This window comes from Musca autumnalis, unplaced genomic scaffold (assembly GCF_047663935.1).
Source record: "Musca autumnalis isolate F117 unplaced genomic scaffold, ASM4766393v1 scaffold_3, whole genome shotgun sequence".
Taxonomy (NCBI): domain Eukaryota; kingdom Metazoa; phylum Arthropoda; class Insecta; order Diptera; family Muscidae; genus Musca; species Musca autumnalis.
The window spans coordinates 168981153-168995765 of NW_027411866.1; the positions used below are offsets into that span (position 1 = coordinate 168981153).

A 14613-nucleotide genomic window follows, 5' to 3' on the forward strand; every position below is an offset into this window, starting at 1 on the left:
CACCTGGAATGTTCGCACTCTTTATAGAAAAGGTGCGGTCTTCGCATTGGCAGATGTACTTGAAAAGTACAAGGCCGATATTACTGCCATACAGGAAATACGATGGATTGGGAAAGGCGTCACAACAACACCTAGAGGTGACGCACTGTATTATAGCGTGAAAAGCATGAGTTTGGTTGCGGATTCGTAGTTAGTCGGAGACTAAAACATCTGGTATCCAGCTTCACCCCAGTGAATGAAAGACTTGCTGCAATTCGAATAAAAGCAAAATTCTTCAACATCAGCCTTATTTGCGCTCATGCTCCCACTGAAGAAAGGGACGAACAGACCAAAGATATATTTTACGAGAACTTAGAAGAAACATATGACCGTTGCCCTGCCCATGACATTAAAATCATTCTAGGCGATTTTAATGCCAAAATTGGAAAGGAGAATATCTTTGGCCCAACAGTCGGGAAATTCAGTCTCACATGGTAGTTAGCAGTACCAGATTTAATCATCTCGATGTCCATAAGGGCACCTGGCTGTCTCCAGATCAAAGAACAAGTAATCAAATTGATCATGTTGTGATAGATGGAAGACATTCATCCAGCGTGTTGGATGTACAATCGTTCCGAGGCGCAAACATTGATTCGGACCACTACCTTGTTGCAGCAAAGGTACGTACCCGTCTAAACGTTGCAATTAAATCACGAACAGACACAACGCGGAAGTTGGACATCGATAAGCTGCAAACACAACAGTTAGCCACAGCATATTCCACTCAACTAGCCCAATTGCTTAACGCGAGCACTCCTTGTCCTGATAACATAACAACACAATAGCAAAATATTGCCAACTCCATGCAAACAGCCGCAAAATCCATACTTGGATTCCAGAGACCTCCACAAAGGAATTCATGGTATGACCAGGAGTGTCGCGCTGCTACCGAAAAGAAAAATGCGGCATATAGAGATAATTTACAATGTACAGGAGCCAGAATGAAGTCCGAAAGTTCTACCAAAGAGTCAAGCATCAAACTGATGACTTTGGTACAGGCAGATCCTCCTATAGAGACCAGAAAAGTAATCTGGTAACTGATATAGATAGTGTGCTATGGATATGGAAAGAGCATTTTTCCAAACTGTTGGTATCCAATAGTAGTGAAGTCTACGAAGATACCACATATCCAATCCCAGAAGATGGTATTAAATGTATACTACCCGACCAAGATGAAGTAAAGACAGCAATAAACCGGCTGAAGAATAATAAAGCAGCAGAAGCCGATGGCTTACCAGCCGAGCTGTTTAAAACAGGAGGCGACGCGCTGATAAGGTGTATGCATCAGCTAGTTAGCACCATCTGGCAGGAAGAACGCGTACCCGACGATTGGAACCTGAGCATCCTGTGTCCCGTCCACAAGAAAGGAGATAAGACTGTATGCTCCAACTATAGGGGCATAAGTCTTCTCCCTATTGCCTATAAGATAGTGTCAGGGATATTGTGCGAACGATTAAAGCCAATGGTCAACGACATAATTGGACCATAACAATGTGGCTTTAGATCTGGCAAGTACATCATTGACCAGATATTTACCCTGCGGCAAATCCTGGAGAAGACCCAAGAGATGCAGATCGACACCTACCACCTTTTGGTCGATTATAGAGCAGCCTTCGACAGCCCGCTAAGTTCAAAGGTATTCCAAGCTATGTCTGAATTTGGTATCCCCGCAAAGCTCATTCGGCTTTGTAAGATGACTTTAACTGATACTAGGTCCTCAGTTAAAATTGGAAAGAACCTCTCCGAAGAATTTTGTACCAAAAGAGGTTTCAGACAAGGAGACAGCCTCTCGTGTGATCTATTCAACATTTTGCTGGAAAAGGTAATACGAGATGAAAATGTCAAAAGAAATGGCACAATTTATGTTACTGGCTTATGCCGACGACATTGACATCATGGGTCGATCGGTAAAGGAAGTAACTGACACCTTTACAAAAGTCGAAAGAGAATCTGCTAAAGTTGGTCTGGCAGTAAACGGCGAAAAAACCAAGTTGATGGTATCGACGCGTAATTTTACCACAAACACCGCACCATTTGTGAATGTTGGTACCTACAATTTTGAGGTAGTAAAGGACTTTGTCTACCTCGGCACCGCCATAAACACAACAAATAACATCAGTTGTGAAATACGAAGAATAATAGTCTTGGCTAACAGATGCTACTTTGGGCTGAGTAAACAGTTTAGGAATAAAGCCACCTCTCGTCAAACAAAAGTAACACTTTATAAAACACTGATACTACCCGTGCTAATGTATGGTTCCGAAGCATGGGTACTTGCTCAAGCAGATAAGGTAGTGCTTGGTGTGTTCGAGAGAAAAATTCTTCGAAAGATCTACGGGCCAATCTGTGTTGACGGCGAATATCGGCGTCGTATGAACAACGAGGTGTACCAACTATACAATGACATCAATGTAGTTGAACAAATCGAGATACAACGATTGCGATGGCTAGGCCATGTTATAAGAATGAGTGATGATGAACCCGCTAAAAAGGCGTATAAATACGGGCCGCATGGAGGTTCTCGCGGATCTGGAAGGCCAAAGCTTCGTTGGAGCGAACAAGTGAAACGAGATATCAGTAAACTACATATCCCAGATTGGGAAAATACAGCAGCAAACAGAGAGGATTGGAGATTTTTTCTTAGTTCGGCTTATGGAACAAATGTTCTGTAAAAGGCCAGCTAAGTAAGTAAGTAAGTATTTGAATTTGATATGATCACATTTTAAAGGACATTTTGAAAGATCTTCGAAAAAAGGACCAAAAAGACCCTTTTCATGAACCGCATGAGGGTTAGAATTTTCACAAAAATATTCCCCATATCCTCCTCAGTAAAGTTGCTAAAGACACTATATACATAAAATGAGAGGATTCCAAGATATCTTACTCCAACATTTCGATAAAAAAAAAAACAGAAATTGACGGAATTTGCCCCGCCTAATTTGCTTATTTTCCGACGTAAACATTAAAAACGCCGATACACGTGTCTCATATTTTTAGCTCTACTTTCATCATCTACACGGCTTTTCCCATTATTTAAAAAATTAATTTTGTTGCACAGTGTAATCATACAAATTGTTGTTGTTTTAGGTAAATGGTATTATTTTTTTCTTTGCTTTGTTGAACAAGTTCAATAAAAAGTTGGACTATAAGGCATGCAACCCTGGCTTGGGGAACAATTAGTGTGAGAATTATTTATTTATTTTAATTTAGTTTTCTTTTACTTTTTTATTTTAAGTTTTTTTTCTTAATAGGATTTCTCGGATTATGAACGAAAATTTGGAATTATTATTCATGATTCGTGTTAGCCTATAGATGTTTGTATTTTTAAGGCGACATCATTAAACTCAATCTTGGCACCAATTTAAACCAATAGTTTGTTTCTTTTTTTATTGTAACAATAAAACATTGAATTTTAATTAAAATCCATTTTATGCCCTAGAAAATGCATCAAAAAGAACTTTTTCATTTTTCACTTGCAATACATAAGCAAGTGAAGTTATTTTTTTTATTAATTAGAATTAACTTTTTTAAATACGAGCGCTACCGATATACGATAGGCAATTCTGTATTAGGTAAATTATTACACACTCATGAAAAAATACTTTCATTTTACTCTATTTATATGTCAAGGACTTTACTTCTGCGTTTTTTTTTACATTTATTCAGGTACTTTATGATCATCGCGTTCAAAAAAATTCAATTTGCACACAAGTTAAACAGGCGTTAATTAGATCATACGTACAAAAATATTCTCAGTTAGTATGGAAAGGAAAAAACTAACAAATTGCTTGAATTGAGCTTTCTTTCTAATGTTGTTCACGATTTTACCACAATATATGTATGTACTATTTACAAATATATTTAAAGTTTCGTTTTTGATTGTTGAAACGGAAATCGAAGAAAGAGGGAATTTTTAGTTATTGCATATTTTTGATGTTCCCTAAATTAAGCAGAGTAGCTGAAAAGTCAAATTGGTATATAAACAAGAAATTTATCTCAAAATGCATATTTTAGAAAACAAGTATGATACACAGTGATGTAAACCGTAAAATAAAATTCGTAATACAATAATTATTTGTATCATGTAATCTATCTGATGTAGATTTATACATACATCGTATCAGGAAATACTTCTCCTGACACAGAAATAGGGAGATAAATTTTAATTTATTAATTATTGATTACACAGTGTGCCACCGTTTTTCCCTATCTCTTTAACTTTCGCGGTCTTCTTCCATGAACAACTTTCGTTGAATTTGGTTCCCTTTCGAAGACACAAACCGTCGATTCCTGCTTTGTTTCGGGCTCCTAAGCATAGATCCGAAATTCGTCGTCTGTGACGACGTATAAATTTAATTTCAACGATTCACTCTTGCCGTGATTATCCACCTTGAAAGTTGTGAAAATTTTATTGGACAAAAATGTTCACAAATAAATTCCATTTTTTTTTCAAATTAATTTTTTCAATTGGGTGACGTAGGGGTTGGTAGATACCAAGGAACGGTCCTGACCGGCTTTAACATGGCAAAGCCCAGGATTTATCTTGGTCCCTCTTTCATCACAAGTGGACACTGACCTCCGCGTGGTGTCACCTGGGGTACTGCCTTTAACACCCGCGCGTTCACCCATAAGAACGTTAAAAACTTGGGTTTGGGCGTCGGGTTAGTAACCCTCCCCTAGAAAAAACCGCCTACTATGAAAAAACGGATGAAATGAAGAACAAACCCCTCTAAAGTTGAAGAACCCCGCATACGTTTTAAGGACCATGATCTGCGAATCTGCACCTGGAATGTTCGCACTCTTTATAGAGAAGGTGCAGTTTACACATTGGCAGATATACTTGAAAAGTACAAGGGCGACATTACTGGCATACAGGAAATACGATGAAACGGGAAAGGCGTCACAACAACATCTAAAGGTGACGCACTGTATTATAGCTGCCATGACACAAAGCATGAGTTTGGTTGCGGATTTTTATTTGGTCGGAGGTTAAAACATCTGGTCCCCAGCTTCACCTCAGTGAATGAAAGACTCGCTGCAATTCGATTAAAAGCAAAATTCTTCAACATCAGCTTTATTTGCGCTCATGCTCCCACTGAAGACAAGGACCAGCAGACCGTTGCCCTGCCCATGACATTAAAATTATACAAGGCGATTTTAATGCCAAAATTGGAATGGAGAATATCTTTGGCCCAACAGTCAGGAAATTCAGCATCCACAGTGAAACATCTGACATCGGTATGAGGCTGATAGACTTTGCAGCTGCAAGAAACATGGTAGTTAGCAGTACCAGATTTAAGCATCTCGATATTCATAGGGGCATCTGGCTGTCGCCAGATCAAAGAACAAGAAATCAAATTGATCACGTTGTGCTAAATGAAAGACATCCATCGAGCATGTTGGATGTACGATCGTTCAGAGGAGGAAACACAGATTCGGACCACTACCATGTTGAAGCAAAGGTACATACCAGATTAAACGTAGCAAACAAAGTGCGAACAGTCACAACACTGAAGTTGGACATCGGTAAGCTACAATCACAACAGATAGCCACAGCATATTCTACTCAACTGGCCCAACTGCTTAATCAAAGCACTTCTCGTCCCGATAACATATCAGGGCAATGACAAAACATTACCCACTCCATGCAAACAGCCGCAAGGAATCCATGGTATGACCAGGAGTGTCGTGCTGCTACCGAAGATAAAAATGCGGTATATAGGGCTACTTTACAATCAGTAGCAACGCGTAGCGCACGAGATATGTATCGGGAGAAAAGGAGAGAGGAGAAACGTCTTTTCCGCAGGAAAAGAGAGCGATGGAAAAGCGGGAGTGTGAACAAATCGAGATGTACAGGAGACAGAATGAAGTCCGAAAATTCTACCAAAGAGTGAAACATCAAACTGATGGCTTTGGAACTGGCACATCCTCATGTAGAGACCAGCAAGGTAATCTGGTAACTGATACAGATAGTGTGCTAAGGATATGGAAAGAGCATTTTTCCAAACTGTTGGTATCAAATACTAACGAAAACGACGAAGATACCACAGATCCAATCTCAGAAGATGGTATTGAATGTATACCACCCGGACAAGAAGAGGTGAAGACAGCAAAAAACCGGCTGAAGAATAATAAGGCGGCGGGAGCTGATATCCTACCAGCCGAGCTGTTTAAAACCGGAGGCGACACGCTGATAAGGTGTATGCGTCAGCTAGTTAGCTCCATCTGGCAGGAAGAACGCGTACCAGACGATTGGAACCTGAGCATCCTGTGTCCCGTTCATAAGAAAGTAGAGAAAAGATTTTATGCTCCAACTATAGGGGCATAAGTCTTCTCCCTATCGCCTACAAGATAGTGTCAGGGATATTGTGCGAGCGACTAAAACCCATGGTCAACGAAATAATGGGACCATACCAATGCGGCTTTAGACCTGGCAAGACCACCATCGACCAGAAATTTACCCTGTGGCAAATCCTGGAGAAGACCCAAGCGATGCAGATCGACACCTACCACCTTTTTGTCGATTATAAAGCAGCCTTCGACAGCCCGCTGCGTTCAAAGGTATTCCAAGCCATGTCTGAATTTAGTATCCCCGCAAAGCTCATTCGGATTTGTAAAATGACTCTAACTGACACAAGATCTTCAGGTTAAATAGGAAAGAACCTCTCCGAGGAGTTTTGTACCAAAAGAGGTTTCAGGCAAGGAGACAGCCTTTCGTGTGATCTTTTCAACATCCTGCTAGAAAAGGTTATATGAGAGGCAAACGTCAAAAGAAGTGGCACAATCCACACCAATAGCCACATGTTACTTGCTTATGCTGATGATATAGACATCATGGGACGATTAGTAAAAGGAGTAACCGATACCTTTATGAAGGTCGAAGCAGAATCTGCGAAAGTGGGTCTGGCGGTAAACGGCGAGAAGACCAAGTTGATGGTGTCGACGCGCAATGCGTCCATTGAGATCGGACCAACTGTTAAAGTTGGTTCCTATAATTTTGAGGTAGTAGAAGACTTCGTCTACCTCGGCACTGCCATAAACACAACAAACGACATCAGTTGCGAAATAAAAAGAAGAATTGTATTGGTCAACAGATGCTACTTTGGCTTAAGTAAGCACTTCAAAAACAAAGCCAAACAAAAATAACGCTTTACAAGACACTGATACTACCCGTGTTGATGTATGGTTCCGAAGCCTGGGTACTTGCGAAAGCAGATAAGGCAGTAATTGGCGTGTTTGAGAGAAAAATTCTTCGATAGACCTACGGACCAATCTGCGTTGACGGTGAATATCGACGTCGTATGAACCACGAGCTATATCTGCTATACAACGACATCAATATAGGTAAACGTATCGAGATGCAGCGATTGTGTTGGCTAGGCCATATAATAAGAATGAGCGATGATAAAAATACGTATAAATTCGAGCCACATGGCGGTGCACGCAGAATTGGCAGGCCAAAGAATAGATGGCGCAACCAAGTGGATGAAGAGATGACAAGGCGCGGTAATCCAGAAAGTGAAGCACTAAACAGGGAGAATTGGAGATCTTTTCTTAGTTCGGTCTATGGAACAAATGTTCTGTAATGGGCCAGCTAAGTAAGTAAGTAGATTTTTGTCAAACTGTCCTGAGCACGCTTAGGCTAAAAACAGTAAACCTTCCCAAAGAAAAATCAAATGACGCCTGGCGACACTGCGTGTTGCCTAGGCCAGAAGGTGTTGTAGTGCCCCTGGTACACTGTTACAAAATTGTTCAACTTTGTATGAAATTCTGCCACCAGAAATATCTGCAGAAAAGAGTTCTGAATCAACCAATGAATACACCAAGATGCGATTTTTTGCGTTTCTGTGAGTTATATCACTTTTTTGAAGGTGCCCTCCTTGCAGAAAAATATTGTGTTTTAATTTTTGGTTTGGTGAAGAAAATATGTATTAAACACAAATGTATTAAACTTTCCAAATTTTTTATTAAAATATCTATTAACAGGGAACCTGCATTTTTGCAAATATGTTTAAACAACTGATATGTTCTGAGACTGAAATAAAAGTTGTAAACACATTAAATAATTACATGAAAACAAAAAAATGGAATAAATATAGAACAAAACAAAAAACATTAATCGCTAAAAAACTTAAAATAAGTAAATAAATTATAAAATTAAGAAAAGGAAAATTTCTTGCAAATACCAAATACTTTTCAGCTTTTAAATCTGCTTTCAAACTTGACATTAAGCCCAAGCGTAAGCACATGGATTGTGTTCACCAAGCTTAGAATTTAAGGATATGAGTTGAAGGTTAGCAAGAAGTTTTTGACGGGTTATACTCTTAGAAATATAAATATTTGCTGGTCATAAAAACCCAACTAGCATAAGAAAGGCAATTTTAATTTATATTACATATGGAAATAGCAAAGATTTATAGCGAATTACATTAGTAGTAGTAGTAGAAATAGAGACAGATAGAGAAATACTTGAGGACGTCTTTTTTTTTTGTTTTTGCTTTTTTTGTTTGGTTGAATTTTGAATTTTAAAAGTCATTTACCCAATACAGTATTGCTGTCCAGCCTTCCATAGTGATACATTGGAATACAGTCAACATGGCAAAACCGATATTGTCAAAACTAGTTATGCCAGAATTTGGTCCATCCCATTTTTCCAAACACATACTCGTCGTATAATTACATACATATGAACCACCTGATTTATCTGTGGCGTTATCCGTATTACACGGTGTTTCTGATTCACCTTCTTTTACAGGCTTATCTGGAAAAAAGAAATGAACACTTGTGAGATATTTTATTGTTTGTTTCGATCACACCGGAAGTGTAAGTCATGATGATGAATGGTTTTCATCATTCTTTTTTTGTTCTTTTGTTTGAAACAGGACAAACTAGCTTTCCTTCATAGGGGAGGGAAAGAAAGCTTTTTGTCTTGTTTTTATGTCATTAAATGTATATTTTGTTTAATAGTCTTGGACGATAAATACTTGGATCTTCTAAACTATAACAAGTCTTATGTAAAGCACCCGAATAGAACTCGAGTCCAATGATGGCAAATATAACGATCGCAAACAACACCAAGAGACCGATTTGTAGCAACGGTGCCATTGCTTTTATTATGGACTTTAAAACTACTTGTAAACCTGTAAAGATAGAAATTTTGCAAGAGAAGAAAGAAAATGGATGTTAAGGGGGGAAAAAGGAAAAATAGATTAGTATCTAATCTTGATAAGGGATTTCTTATAAAATATGCTTTACTAAATATTTAGCTATTTATTTTTTTCTACACATTGGTTTCACTAAAAACACAATATATGTTTCTATATTGAAAATTAAATTTCTAATTTTTTTTAAATCATAATTACTACAAACTAAAAATGTAAACATATATTTTACAGTTTTTTTTTAATATTTTAATTTTTAATACTAATTAACTACTCACTAGGAATTCCAGAGACTAATTTTAAGGGCCGTAGCACACGTATGGCCCTAAGAGTTCTTAGATCTACTTCGGGCCCTAATTGTGGGAATTGTGTCATGAATCTGCTCATTTATGAAGCGGATTGATTGGTTTTCAGATTTTCAGTTTGTTTTTGTTTTGCAACAGTTTTGTTTTATTTAGCAATAGTTCAACAATTCAAGTCAATACGAACGGATATTTTTTGTGGGTATTGTGGTTATGAAAATGAAAAGAGAAATCAAAAAAGAAAAATATATATTGTAGATATGTATATAAATTTATGATATATATTACTATTAATGTCTAGCATCTAAAGCTATGAAAACAAAATCAAAATTATAATTTTTTGTTTTCATTTTATTGTTAATGTTGAAAACGAAATATTAATGAAAAAATTAAAAAGGAAAACATTTTTTATTTTTAATGAAAAGCTACATTCAAAGCAAAACGACAAATCAAACAGAGAATCATAAGAAAACAGTAACAGAAACTTCCAACAAATTAAAAAAATTATATTCCACACATTCCGCGTAATAGAGACCCAAGCAGATAAAACTAAATTTCGCAGTTGTTGCAATTAAAGGAGAAAATGGAAATATTTTGAAAGTAATATTCAGTTCAATTATTTTGTAAAGTACTCCTCGTTATCTTTCCTCCAAATCTCAATGAACTGACAATTAAATTTTTTGCATTTACAAAAAAATATTTCCATTTTTCACATTGTTGTGAGTCTAATAAAAAATTATAAAAAATATGATATTAAATAACTAGTATTATTAAAATAATAAAATCTAGCTATATATTTTGTTGCAGTGGTACTGCAGAAGTGGCTATATGATTTGTTTTTACTAAAAATAATATGCACTTTTTTGATTTTAGCATTATCTAAATGTCTATTTCTGTTCTTATATGAATTCCCCTGTCTACACCATTTTTATATGTTATTCAAGGTATTTCAATTTAACTTCAATTGAAATTTTAAACTTCTAAATTTGAGAATTTCATTTGTAATGTAGTTTTTTTATACATATGTAATAGACATTTTACTTCGAAATTTTGTATTTGAAATTCGAATTATGAAGACTTATAATTCGTTCTTGTTTTTAATAATTAAATGTAAATGGAAGTTAAAATTAATACAAATATCAAATATAATAATTGGCATTTAAATTAAGACGAATTTATAAATAATTATAAATTGAATAATTCCCATTAAAGTTAGTGTTCTAAACATAAAAGGAGAAATATTTCGAACTGCAACGGAAAATATTAGAATTCCCAATAAAAATGGTGTATATAAAATTCTAAGTAAAATGTTGTTTGTTAGTCTCCCAGCAACAATTTGAAAATATTTTTATTAAAAATATTACAAATAAAAATCAAATATCTCTTTTAAATATTTTATATTTTAAACGTTATATCTTTTTTTTTAAATTTTATATTTTATGTTTTATATTTGATACGAGCTAACCCGGTTCCGCGTTGCTGGCCCGTCTTTTTGGATTTCCGTGTAAGCCTAAGTAATCTATCTACAATTTATCTATCTAATATTGATCCCTTTAGATTTTCGAATCGAATTGACAATAAGTCGATGTTTTGGTATAACCCTGATGAAATGGTATCTCCAGATGTAAAATCGAAAATTACTTTTATTATAGCCTTGACCATAAGATGTGTAAGGGTATAATTAACTTTATGATTCTGTTTGCAACACATCGGAATATTCGTCGGAGAACCTATAAAGTATGTATATACATATTCGTGAACAGCATTAAAAATAATCAAGACGAAGTTCGCGATTTTTAACATAATTTAGAACAGAAGTTTCTATTTATTACTCTTAGCATGGTGGGTATTAAAAACTGGTTGACATGAAATAACAATAATTTGGTATTTAGGTTAGGTTAGGTTGAGAAGAGGGGTGATTCAAGATCACCACATATCCCTAAAAAGAAAGGACATACACTTATGCCAGAAGAGGCCTGTTGTGCGCTCTAATTTTATGTGTCCTGGAAGTTGTTGATGCTAGTTTAGGAGTTCCGTCCCATTGACGTAGTCCCTCAAGTTTTTGAACCCGATATCCTTGATATGGTCGAGTCCTGTAATTATATCGTTTCCCATTAGTTGAGTTCTCAAGTTTGTGACAGCCTTGCAGTGGCAGAGATAGTGTTCCAACTTTTCTTTGTCCTCGCCACATGCCCTGCATTCACAATTCTCTGCACAGCCTATCCTGTGCAGATGCGCTTGTAGTCCTAGATGTCCTGTGAGGACACCGATCAGTCTACGGATATCCTTTTTACTCATCACTAGGAGGTCACTTGTTTTGTCCTGGTCTGGGTTTCCCCATAGAATTTTTGTAGTTTTTCCCTTTTCCTGGTTATTCCATAGGGATACATGAGCATTCTTTGCCCAAGCTTTTAGTTCTATACGCGCCGCCTTTAAAGGTTTGGCATTGTCTAGACTTACTGTAGGTAGCTCCCTGGCTTGTTTTGCTAAGAAGTTTGCTACTTCGTTTCCCGTAATCCCTATACGTCCTGGTACCCATATAATGTTTACCGAGCCATAATGGGAATAGTCTTAATTGAATTTTTACACTCTAAGACAGATTTCGATATTGTTGCCTTACTTGTTATAGCTCTTATTGCTGCTTTACTATCCGTAAGGATGTTTACTTTGAGTGGCCTTGTATTTGTTTTAAACCAGTTCAGACATTCTGTGATCGCTCGGATTTCGGCCTGGAGGATCGTGTTATGATCCGGCAGACGAAGGGAGATCCTCGTTTCCGTGTCTACGATATAAAGACCCAGTCCCGTTCTCCCCACTAACACAGCCCCGTCCGAAAACCCGCAGCTTCCAGCGGGAATCTGTGCAAGGGTTCCACCGATCCACATATCTCTGTCCGGTATTAGAACTTCACACAGAGCTACTTCACTTGATTCTAGTATCCGGTCCGATACTATTTGATTTATAGATTCACCTGTTGTGAACCGTAATATGCATTGGTGGTATGTTTGGTGGTCTCTTTCGATCCACTCGCTCATCGCTTTCAGTCTTATAGCAGCGATGGCTGCTTCATACCTTACCTGTATTTCTATCGGGTGAACAAATAGAATTGTCTCTAAAACCCTAGTTGGTGTAGTCCGCATCGCCCCGCTAATGCCTAGGCAACACATTCTTTGGACTCTTTGTAATGTTTCCACATTGTACTTTTTGTCCATAGCTGTCCACCATACAACAGATGCGTAAGTAAGAATCGGTCTTATTACGCTTCTGTATAGCCAGTGTATCATTCTAGGATTAAAACCCCATCTGTGTGCTTTGGCAGCCCTTTCCTGAATATGGTCTTTCCATTTGAGTTTCCTATCTAGAATTACCCTCAGATATTTAACTGTTGGAGATATAGTTAATGTCTTATTCAGGATAACTGGTTCTTCGACGGAGCCCCATTTCGTTTTCCTAGTGAAAATACATAACTCTGTTTTTTCCGGGTTAACATTAAAACCTCTTGGTCTAGCCCAGTTGTAAGCTATATTTAGAGCCTCTTCGGCTCTCCTGCAAAGTAGATTTGGATTCTTTTCCCTTAGAAGTATTATAACGTCGTCTGCATAACAGACTGGTTCAAACCCTTCCTTGGTTAAGGACCTTAGTAGACTATTTATGGTAGTGACCCACAGAAGCGGCGATAAAATCCCCCCCTGTGGCGTTCCCTGCCCTACTTTGTCTCTTCTTCTTACGTCGTGTAGCGCGCAGCTTATCCATCTGTTCCTTAGCATGTCGTCTATCCAGTTCCTCAGCGTTCTGTCTACACGAAATTCGTCTAACAAGTTCGTTTCCGTGCTGACGTTGTTGAAAGCACCTTCTATGTCGATGCAAACTGCGAGTGTGTACATCTTCATTTCGAAGGTAATTTGGTATTTTGTCTCCCTTAGAGGCATAAAACATTTCTGAAAAGAATTATAGGCATATACCCACGTTTTGATAGAGCTACCCTACGGTACCTCCTGAGTTTCGATATGTTGGAGGTTTAGTTGGTATTAAGTCTTCAATGTGGGTATAAAACATAGAATATTTGGTACAGTTGCAGGTTCTCATAATCTTCACATAACGGTAGCTCTAGATCTTCGGTATTTTCAAGTTTATATCCACATTATTCATTAGTCTCCCTTGGAAGTAAAAACATTTCTGCAGAGAATTATCGGCAAATTCAGAGAACTATCGGCATTATCCACGTTCTAACACAGCTACCATAGATAGGACGGTACCTTCCGAGTTTCTATATTTTGGAATTTTTTGTGTCATTATCCCATCGAAATGGCAACAACTTGGTGTTTAGTATTCGTTGTGGGTATACAAAATTCCCGCATAGAATATTCGGTAGACGTTTTGTATGTAGCCTCCATTGAACGATACCTTCCGATTTTCAGTATTTTCAAGGATTTAGCGGCATTATTCAACAGAAATGGCTATATTTGGTATTTAGTCTCCCTTGGAGGTATCAAATATTTAGCAGATAATTGTCGGTATAAATACACGTTGGATATAAAACGATACCTATCGATTTGTTGGCGATTTTGACCCCCCACAAAAAACTATAACTGAATTTCTCACAATTTTCAAAATGAATATTGAACAAAACAAAAACACATTATATTTTTGAAAATTATGAGAAATTCAGTTATAGTTTTTTGTGGGGGTTTTCAGACATAAACCATTATGACTTAGCCATTTGTTAACCGTTTTTTAAAAAATAGTAACTTATTCGAAAGATATTATTCACACCTTTAAAAGGAAGAGGGATCAATAGAAATCCGTTGTGAAAAAAGAAGATATGACCGTTTAAATTTGAAAATATAAGAAACCCAGATGTTCACTACTTTTAGTGTTATAAAAAATAAGACGGAGTTACAAAATCGAAATAAAGACATTTTCGTTGTCCGTGGATTTCAACACGATGGAATTTTGCATCCGAACGCTTGAATAATTTTCTGGTCAAATTTTGTAGCACAATGTCATTTATCGACACTTTCCGAAAATTTTGCCCATTCTTAAGGCCAAAACTGCCTGAAGGAGCGTTCCAATGCTTTTGCGATGTATCAGAGAGTTTTCAATTACTGTCT

General features: G+C 37.1%; 1 protein-coding gene across 1 annotated transcript in view; it reads right to left on the reverse strand.

The window, feature by feature from the left end:
• Positions 1-14613, reverse strand: part of cac (calcium voltage-gated channel subunit cacophony) — a 541297-nt gene that overhangs the window by 274907 nt on the left and 251777 nt on the right. The window contains exons 5-7 of the mRNA XM_073975285.1: positions 9479-9579; positions 9024-9179; positions 8580-8800 (exon numbers count right to left, since the gene is read on the reverse strand). Of these exons, the coding sequence (XP_073831386.1) occupies positions 8580-8800; positions 9024-9179; positions 9479-9579 (478 nt within the window). The remainder of the gene's footprint in view (positions 1-8579; positions 8801-9023; positions 9180-9478; positions 9580-14613) is intronic.